The sequence below is a fragment of the Aspergillus pseudonomiae genome (assembly GCF_009193645.1).
Source record: "Aspergillus pseudonomiae strain CBS 119388 unplaced genomic scaffold BDV37scaffold_34, whole genome shotgun sequence".
Lineage (NCBI taxonomy): Eukaryota > Fungi > Ascomycota > Eurotiomycetes > Eurotiales > Aspergillaceae > Aspergillus > Aspergillus pseudonomiae.
The window spans coordinates 301287-310542 of NW_022476026.1; the positions used below are offsets into that span (position 1 = coordinate 301287).

The following is a 9256-nucleotide window of genomic DNA, read 5'->3' on the forward strand; positions in this document are numbered from 1 at the left end:
CATAGATCTTTTTCTTCCTTTTTGATCCGTTCACTTGAACTGTTAGAGTACGTTGAATATCTCTCTTATATAATCTAAACGCCGATCATGGGTAAACCCAGACCTCACAAAAAGAAAGCATCCAAATCCAAGTCCAAGTCCGTTCTCAGCGCTGGCGGGTCGGTCTCGAAACAGAAAATGAACGAAGATCCTTCCAAGCTCCTCGAACAAGCGACAACACTCCTCCAGACAGGACAGCCAGATGTAGCGCTTCCGGTCGCCCAACAGGCGCTCGAACTTGCGCCGGCCAATTCGCCCGCCCAGCTTTCGGCCTTGAACATCGTGGCGGAGATCTACGTTGAGCTGGGGGAGATTGATGTGGCGAGGCAGCATTTTATGCGCGCGGTTGAGCTGGACCCGACTGGCGCAATTCCTGAAAGCCAGGGAGGTGGCGCTGAGAAGTTCATGTGGCTTGCTCAATTGAGCGAGCTTGGAGGCAAGGACAGTGTTCAATGGTTTGAGAAGGGTGTTTCTTGTCTCAGGCAAGTTATTCAACAGCTTGAACAGAACCCGGGTCCTGCAGAAGCTATTGAGTTGGAGGAGAAGAAACGGAAGATGGCTAATGCCCTATGTGCTGTTGCTGAGATCTACATGACCGATCTTTCGTGAGTTATTGCTCTATGTCCTGGGTTTGTCCGTGGAGTTCCTTTAATTTAACAGCGACTAGGTGGGAAGAAGATGCTGAAGCCCGTTGCGAAACTCTCATTACAGAGGCTCTTTTGGTCAACTCAAATGCACCGGAAGTGCTACAGACTCTCGCCTCTATCCGAATCTCACAGCTGCGAACGGATGAGGCTCGCGCGGCACTCACAAAAAGTCTTGAGCTATGGAAGGACCTACCACCCGAGGACCCGACAGTCCCCGACTTCGCTACAAGGATCAGTTTGGCTCGTCTATTGATGGAGGTCACCATGGAGCTTGAAGCACTTGAAGTCCTAGAACGTTTGATCTTAGAAGATGACCAGAGTGTAGAGGCATGGTATCTCGGAGGATGGTGTCTCTATCTTCTCGCCGAGAAGAAGGAAGCGCCCAAGGAGGAAGAGCTGGACAGTGAAACTCCCGAGGCAAGACGCCATGCCTCACTGGTCGCTAGCCGGGAATGGCTGAAGCAGAGCTTGACCCTCTACGAATCGATTCAATACGAAGATGTGAGGCTCAAGGAGCATGCGGATGAGTTGGTCGAAGCGATGAACAAAGAATTAGGGGAAGATATGGAGGATGACGGGGAAGGTGAGGAGGGAGTGGAGGGCTGGGAGGACGAGTTTGAGTCGGACGGCGATCAGGAGATGGCTGATTCATGAAAAATTGCATGATCTTATGAGAATCCTGTCATGATACCAACCTATAGAAAAAAGTCACTACTGTTTACGATATACGAACGACGTGGCCCGCGTCCAGGGGGCGTGGTTGATTGACTGGCCGACCCTCTTTTTTTTTTTTTGTATCCGTCCGCCGTAAGCCCACTTCGCTCGTAAAGCCATGCGATACTTATTGGCCCATCCTCCTTTGTCACTTGATACTACCGACTTATCGCCCCAGAAGCCGGTGTCGGATAAATCCGCTCCGACCGCTTTCCCCGGAGATTCGCAGAGCCAGATTTATCCCGGCAGATCGTACATTCGCGTGGCGAAAAATTCAATGTGAGTGAGGCGTTGTCATTGAGGTTGCTGGAAGCGTCCTATCTCCCATACAGGATGGACCTTATACCAGCACCCGGCGGGGAGAGCTCTTCGTTGAAGAATCCGGTGGTCGAAGTGGAAGCCGTCGATATGACCTCCGCGGAAGTGGAAGGGACCGTTGCGACAGAGAATCCTCTCTCTGCGCAAAGCAATGTATCTCCGTCGGAAGAGGACTCGGATAGCGGTGAATCGGGAGACGAATGGGAAACACAGTCACTCTATGAAGACGCTATCCAAGTCCTTCGTGACGAGCAACTTCGGGAAGGGGGTAAGCGTTTCATACTTCGCGCAATGCGCCTGAGCCTTTGCATGCTTCAAATTTCATCCGTTCGTTCGCTGACCTTTCCCGCCTTTAGTAGTACCTGATGCTTGTACATTAGACGAGGCGATTGCATTCCGAAACCGCCTCCATGAAGTTGGCAAGGCCGCGTTCGTTGAGGAAACTATTGCCCAGGACAAAGTAACGGCGAAGAAACTATGCACTGCATTTGGGATCATGCCCCCGGCTTTCCTCGAGGGCGCGCCGGACGAGGCCTATCACCCTTTGCTTGCGATTGGGATCTCGCAAGAGTTCTCTCGCCGGAAGAAGCTTCCACAGTATAACACGATCGACGATGCGGTCAAGTTACTTCAGGAGTCTAAGAATATCATTGTTTTGACGGGCGCTGGTGTGAGTGTTTGCTTTAGATTATCTGTGATAAACGTATGCATTAATAGTGTCGCCAGATCTCAACGAGTCTCGGTATCCCCGATTTTCGGTCCAAGGACACCGGACTCTACTCGCAATTGGCGCATTTGGGTCTAAGCGATCCGCAGGAAGTTTTCGATATTCATATCTTCCGTGAGGACCCGAGCATCTTCTACTCGATTGCGAAGGATATCTTGCCTACGGAGAAGAAATACTCGCCAACTCATGGGTTCATTCGACTCCTGCAGGATAAAGGAAAGCTCCTGACCAACTACACCCAGAACATCGATAATATCGAGGCGAACGCAGGCGTTCTTCCCGAGAAGATTGTGCAGTGCCATGGCTCATTTGCCACGGCCACCTGTGTTAAATGCCAGTATCAGGTGTCAGGCGATGCGCTCTACGAGGACATCAGGAAGGGGAACGTTCCTGAATGCACTTCCTGCCAGAAGGAGATTGAGGAAGACTCTTTGAGGCCGCAGGGGCAAAAGCGCAAACGTAGCACGAATGGCACACACAAGAGTCGAAACTCCGATGGGGACGAGAGCTCTGAAGAGGAAGACTACGAGCTCCCTACCCCCGGGGTGATGAAGGTTCGTGCAGCATCAGCTTTTCTCTTCCACCTACAGTTCATCCGCTAACCGACATGTATTTTAGCCTGACATCACCTTCTTTGGCGAAGATCTTCCCGATGAGTTCGGACAGCGCCTGATTCGCCATGACCGTGACAAGGTAGATCTGGTCATCGTCATTGGTACCTCGTTGAAAGTCGCTCCTGTAGCAGAAGTGCCAGGCGTGTTACCCCGTCATGTGCCTCAGATCTATATCTCTCGGACTGTAGGTGATCTCTTAACAACCTCATCCTCTAATTCATATGCTAACCATCCACCTTAGCCTGTGTCGCATACGGGCTTTGATATTGATCTCTTAGGCGATTGCGATGTGGTGGTGTCTGAGCTCTGTCGACGGGCTGGATGGGACTTCAAACATGAGATGATTCCTCCCGACGAAAAGGTCGAAATCACTCCTGCTGAAGGATATGAGTCACGACATGTGTTTAAGGTAGTCGGCGCATAGCGACGGTGTTCGGTCATAGGATCTCTGGTCCCTGTCTATTGAGGGACGGCGTACTGTACGGTTCTTCTTATGATGAAGTTGTTGCTGGGGGTTCTTGTTTTGGAGGGTTTCGTATGTATTGAAGGATGGTCTTTTCTTTGGTTCCTTTAGACTGTTGTTGCGCTTTTCTTGATGCTTTTCCTTTAGAGATTGAGTAGCTACGGCTTCTGCGTTTAATTGACTTGAGCATGAACAACACCACGAAAGAAATCATCCACCATAATTTAGTACACTGTAGTCATGAATACTTTCTGAAGGGCAGGTTGAAGAATATAAGAGCTCTTGTGGGTTCCCGTTGCCTGCAACATCAGTAACAGAAATTCTGAGCGGCCAAAAAAAAACTGAGAAGAAAAAATAAAATAAAATAAAGACCATCACGTTTACCTCGTACCACACAGCCATTGACGCCTTCAACCCACCAGCACATAATCGACGGTCTATCTACCACACCAAGTACTATTCTGGGAACAAGAGCGATTCCAGACCCCGTCGATTAAGACTCAACAGGCCCGACCAAGTCTGGTGGGCTTCAGTCATCATGGAATATGTGATCCGCTTCGCGCAGGTCCACGAGACTTTTCGACGACCGGAAATCGAGTCTCTGGCCGCTCTGGCTGGAATTGATCTGGAAATCCTATATTACGACCAATTTGTATGTTCCTCTAAATATTTGATATAATTTATTTTGTTCCCCCTTGCAACATCTTTTACAACATTACACCAGTATACAAGCACTGAGGGGCAATAAACTGTCCCGCAGATTTCTCCCCACCTCACCCTATACTTATCCCACTGTATGCGAATGGAACTAACACGCGCACTAGTCACCATACTGCGTAGTAAAACTACCCAATGAAGCAGATGCGCGCACTCTGATTTCGCGCAGTATCTTAGCCAAAGATATCTTCGAACTCTGGGGCCAAGGCACCAACTATGAGGAAGTGCACGCCGACGTCCGCAGGCGGACCCAGCACCGCTGGGATGAGTTCCAGAAAGTGTCGTTCCGGTTCACGATCGACTCATTTTCTGGGAAGCGCAGCATGGAGGCCAAGCGAGCCATCATCCAATCGTTCGCGTATCTGGGCTTCGACGGCCCAATCCGGATGAAGAACCCCGACGAGGACTTCTGGGTCCTGGAAGACTTTGTTTCGGACGTTGAGATCGCGACGAGAGCGCCCGGTGCGACACACGCCTACAGCGACGTCCAGGACCCCAGGAAGATCTATCTCGGTCGCTGGATTGCGAACAGCAGTCGCGATATCGTCCTGAAATACGACTTGAAGAAACGCCGCTATATCAGTACCACTTCTATGGACGCCGAGCTGAGCCTCGTCACGGCCAATATGGCCCACGCTGCTCCCGGGAGACTGTTCTATGACCCTTTTGTTGGGACGGGGAGCTTCTGTGTTGCGGCAGCGCATTTCGGAGCCTTGACCTGTGGGTCGGATATTGATCCACGGAGTTTCAAGGGCAGGGAGAAGAAGGAGAAGGCGCCTATGGGGTTGTTTACCAACTTTCAGCAATATGGCATTGAGAGCAAGTTTATGGATGCGTTCTCTTCGGACTTGACGAACACACCGCTGTTGAATCGTCAGTTCTTGGATGGTATTGTCTGTGACCCTCCATATGGTGTCCGTGAAGGCCTTAGGGTTCTGGGAACCCGGGACGGTAGTGGTCGAGAAGAGGTTATCATTGATGGCGTTCCAGCGCATTAGTACGTCCTTTCTTCGATGGTCCCCATTGGGTCCAGGCTTTAACTAACATACGAACTCCAGTCGACCTGGTTACATCCCTCCTAAGAAACCGTACGGCTTCGAAGCCATGCAGAACGATATTCTCGCCTTTGCGTCCCGGACCCTCGTCACCGATGGCCGTCTCTGCATGTGGATGCCCACCTCCATCGACGAGGATGTGGAGCTGCTCATTCCCATGCATCCACACTTGGAGGTTGTCAGCGTTTCCGTGCAGCCGTTCAATCAATGTTAGTAGAGCATCTACCAGATCTCACTAGGATCTCTTATTAATTGTTATTCTAGGGTCCCGCCGATTGATTACCTACCGAAGACTACCCGAAGGACAGGTCTCCGACATCTCAAAGGCACGACAGAAGGGTGACTCGGAAGGAATCAGCGCCGATGATCTGAATGCGTTCCGGAGAAAGGTATGCCATGCAGATCGTCTATCATACACCATCGAAGATCGTAACTAACAAGTTTGAACCCGTTCAGTACTTCACGAAAAACCCCAACAAAAGATCCGAGAAAGGAAGCCCAGCTCCGCAACAAAGCTGAGATGAATGAAATATAAACAAAAAAGAACACGAAGCATGTACATAGAAGAATAAAACATCCCACTAAAGCCTCCCCTTCACCCCCCTCCCATCACCAGATACCTCACATTCCAAGTCCACGCCCATCCTCAGAACCTCCTTCGCCAACTCACCCCGTAACAAACGCGCCAAGGCCTCTCCCTCATCATCATCCAACTCATCTCGTTGCCCACGCCCAAACATCACAAAGCTCGCCCGGGCAGCATTAGGTGCTGGGTTAGACGACGGCCGGGGAATGATATGAAAATGGGCATGAGGAACCTGCTGCGCGGCCCTGACTCCTGTGCTTTACCATCAATACACTTGATCCCAGCTGGTCCATGAGTGTGACAAGAGGAAGAAAAGTCGGGACTATACCATTATTCTGTACCACGTTCCAATTCCAGTCTGAGCTGCTGTCCTGGTCACCGGAGATGGTCCGCATGACGACGCGCGAGAGGATGGGGAGCCATTGGCCGAGCTGGATGTGATTAGTTGCTGGAGATATCATGTAGACAATGGAAATGAATGAACAAAATAGGAGTGTTATACGTACCTCGCGGCTGACCTTCACGTCTACGTCGCCGAGTTTCTCATAATGCGTCCTGGGAATCACCAGGACATGGCCCCGGGTCAGGGGCATGATGTCCAAGAACGCTAGGACATGTTTGGTGGAGAGAATCAGATGCGCGGTTGGCTGGGTTGGGTCGGATGCGTCTGGTAGGGGAATTAGGGAAGTATAGGGCTTGGTTGTATTTTGGGAATTGGGAGGAGCATTATCTGGAGTGAAGGCTGTTGGAGGGATAGGCGGGTATGTGCTGGCGATGTTACAAAAGGGACATGACGATGGCGTCGACATAGTGACGTATTTGCGTTCTAGGGAGCTTGAGTGATCAGATATCGGTCTTAAATGATCTAGTTGTTTACGGAGAGGCCATACGAGACCTGAGGTGTGGGAATGTCAGGGCTGAGATGCAATCCAGCGGGAGTGGCAGAGCATCTCGCTGGACCTCGGTTCATGGGGGTTGGTTGATCGCTATACCGACTAAACAAATCCACGGTCACCCAGCAACTGATCCTCAGTCGCAAATGGTCCAGGTCTTTGAAAGCTGAAGCCAGCAGCTCCAGTGCACATTAAATTCCCTAAACACACATTACGATGACCCTCGTCCTCCCCCCCCTCTATCCCATTTATCACCCCGTAAAACACGAAACACACTAAAGATAACTCCAAAAACGTTTTTCCTTTCTTCCTGTTAGGTTTTTCCTTCCATTCGAGATACCATTTACCCCGTAACCTGCGGTCGTGGAAATGCAGCAGCACTTACGTCGTCACCTCCGTTCTCCGAGGACGAGGCAGCGAACGTGCTGGCAGAAGAAGACAAGTGGGGAACCAAAAAAGAATTGCAAATACATTGCCGACCCTGGGCATCCGACGCCTGTAATACAAACAGGGGGAGAAGGAGAATGTGAAGGTATCAGAGGAAGTCAAGTGTGAAGAAACCCAGACACACTGCCAAATCGAAGAAAGCAAAGATGGAAAAGAAAGAGAAGAGCTTGAAAAGAGCGCCCGACGCCCCGAGTAGAAGTGAATAATGCAAACATCCGCAGCTGAAACAGAAAAATGCCGTCGTAAACATATGCAAGAGGTGTCCTATACCATCACAACCGAAGAAATGCCATATATCGAATCAACCAACTCCTCCCCTTACACCCATCCCGCCAAGGAGCGAGATCTTGGCTCATCACGGGTGTCGCAAACCACCCTTCGTATTTATTCATGATCCTTGATATAGTTGTACGGTTCTGAGAGGGAGCTGTCGATGTACAGGTGGTGATACTTCTTGGCCCATTGGCGGGTCAAAATGGACGCTATGAAACCCGTCAGCCGCTGCAAACACGTCGAGACCAGGTCTGTGCTTACCTTTGAGGAACTTCTTGCTGGCATATTTCTTGAAGAACGCCTCGTGGCAGACCGGGCGGTGAAGATAGTCGATCATGAGACGGAAGACAGGGTCGATCTGCTCTTCGTCATATCCAGCATAATAAGCCAGGGTGGCATCCTACATCCCGTTAGCAATTCCCAGTGTCCCCACGCAGCAGCAATAATAACTACATACCCAAGGCCCACGCTCCAGAATGAGACGTGCTAGATACATGGCGGCGGCGGACACGTGACTTTGACGGTAAGCCATGAACCGGTGATCAAGTAGACTGATTTCCATCAGGTACTTTCCGAGGGTACGCGTTTGGATATCATAGTTGTCTGCCTTAGAAATACGACGCAGGAAGTTCATCGGGTTGGGATAGCTCATGTTGTACTCGAGAGTCGCCAAAATGTGACGCTCAGCGTCCAGAATCTCCTTATCGGTGAAAGTCTCGTCGGCGACGTGGCTGAAGTTGGCCACATGCGGCGAGAGGACCTCCTCGTACTTGGACGCGATGAACATAGCCGCAACTCCAACAAGCTGCAGACGATCCAGAGCCACCACCTCAGCCGACAGGAAACGATCGATGATATTGACAGCGAGGAAAAGGGTTTCAGGCAACAGGCGGAAACGGGTGTGAACCTCGATGAGCCAGTCAACAAGGATCCCACGCATCTTCCACTCCAGATCCGGTTGATGGTCAATGTAATGGGGGTTAGGTAGTGTCTCGAGTTCGAGGTCCTTCATGTATTCGAAGATCTCCACCACATATTCGGCCACCATCAAGGGGTCATCCAAATCCTCAGTATCCAAATCCTCCACGAGATCTTGGCCGGGCTTCTGCAGGGTCTTCTCAACAGGAGCTTCGACATTTTCCTTGGCGGGAGCCTTCTCAGCGACAAGCTTCTTCTCGGTGAGCTTTTTCTCGACTTCCACCTTCTTGCGGGGTGGCTCTTCGACCAACACGTCTTGCGTGGTTTTTTGGCGCTTCTGTGCACTATCCTTGATAGATCCGGGTCCCGAGCGTTTTTCCTTATCCTCCGTAGGCTTCTTCGTGTTGGTGGTTTTGTTTGTCAGGGCAGTAGTACGCGACGAGTTGGTGCGGGTGAGCTTCGCAACGCCACCAGCCTGCATTGTAGCTTTGGATGTCAAGCCAACCTTGGTCGCGGCTGGTTTTTTTCCCTCCTTTGCGCCGCCGTTCTCGCCCTTGGTGACATTGCTTACATCACCTAGGGCAGCGCGCCTCCTTGTGGTACCAGCGGTCGCGGTTGAGGTAGCGGCTTTCTTGGTCTCAAGAGGTTTCTTAGTGGCGGCAGTGGAGACGTCACCTGCGGATAGAGCTGCAGCCTTGGCCCGTGTGAGACGCGTCGAAGGTCTGTTCTCGTCATTCTCGTTCATGGTGCTCCGTGTACGGAGGCTGCGAGCCTGCTGCGGTGTCTGTTAGAAGATCTTGTAATGGACAGAAAAAGAAATAAAAAAAAAAAAAAGATATTTTTTT

At 50.9% G+C, this 9256-nt stretch overlaps 3 protein-coding genes across 3 annotated transcripts; 1 reads left to right on the forward strand and 2 right to left on the reverse strand.

Moving 5' to 3' along the window:
* Positions 1–87: 87 nt before the first annotated feature.
* On the forward strand, positions 88–5818 carry BDV37DRAFT_271739 (putative histone deacetylase SIR2; the record flags this gene model as incomplete). Its single annotated transcript, XM_032084761.1, has 12 exons — positions 88–644; positions 707–1306; positions 1579–1679; positions 1714–1986; positions 2078–2388; positions 2445–2999; positions 3064–3247; positions 4056–4174; positions 4347–5236; positions 5298–5503; positions 5559–5683; positions 5777–5818. The coding sequence occupies 12 exons, from the start codon at positions 88–90 to the stop codon at positions 5816–5818; spliced, it is 3963 nt and encodes a 1320-aa protein (XP_031941354.1).
* BDV37DRAFT_122950 (HIT family protein) lies at positions 5601–6764 on the reverse strand. The gene is made up of 3 exons (XM_032078615.1): positions 6387–6764; positions 6209–6311; positions 5601–6132 (listed from the first exon to the last, which is right to left on the reverse strand). Exons 1-3 carry the CDS (start codon positions 6687–6689, stop codon positions 5876–5878), a joined length of 663 nt encoding a protein of 220 aa, XP_031941355.1. The 5' UTR covers positions 6690–6764; the 3' UTR covers positions 5601–5875.
* A 702-nt stretch (positions 6765–7466) lies between these two features.
* BDV37DRAFT_122954 (B-type cyclin nimE) lies at positions 7467–9256 on the reverse strand. Its single transcript, XM_032078616.1, has 3 exons — positions 7951–9256; positions 7755–7893; positions 7467–7702 (listed from the first exon to the last, which is right to left on the reverse strand). The coding sequence occupies exons 1-3, from the start codon at positions 9154–9156 to the stop codon at positions 7605–7607; spliced, it is 1443 nt and encodes a 480-aa protein (XP_031941356.1). The 5' UTR covers positions 9157–9256; the 3' UTR covers positions 7467–7604.

Bases quoted from the DNA above. Each gene is read 5' to 3' on its own strand.
- BDV37DRAFT_122950 (XM_032078615.1), bottom strand. From the start codon at position 6,689: ATGTCGACGCCATCGTCATGTCCCTTTTGTAACATCGCCAGCACATAC. The intron at 6,312-6,386 runs GTACGTATAACA...AATCACATCCAG, and splicing joins ACGTGAAGGTCAGCCGCGAG to CTCGGCCAATGGCTCCCCAT. The intron at 6,133-6,208 runs GTATAGTCCCGA...GGTAAAGCACAG, and splicing joins GAACGTGGTACAGAATAATG to GAGTCAGGGCCGCGCAGCAG.
- BDV37DRAFT_122954 (XM_032078616.1), bottom strand. From the start codon at position 9,156: ATGAACGAGAATGACGAGAACAGACCTTCGACGCGTCTCACACGGGCC. The intron at 7,894-7,950 runs GTATGTAGTTAT...AACGGGATGTAG, and splicing joins TTCTGGAGCGTGGGCCTTGG to GATGCCACCCTGGCTTATTA. The intron at 7,703-7,754 runs GTAAGCACAGAC...CGGGTTTCATAG, and splicing joins CAGCAAGAAGTTCCTCAAAG to CGTCCATTTTGACCCGCCAA.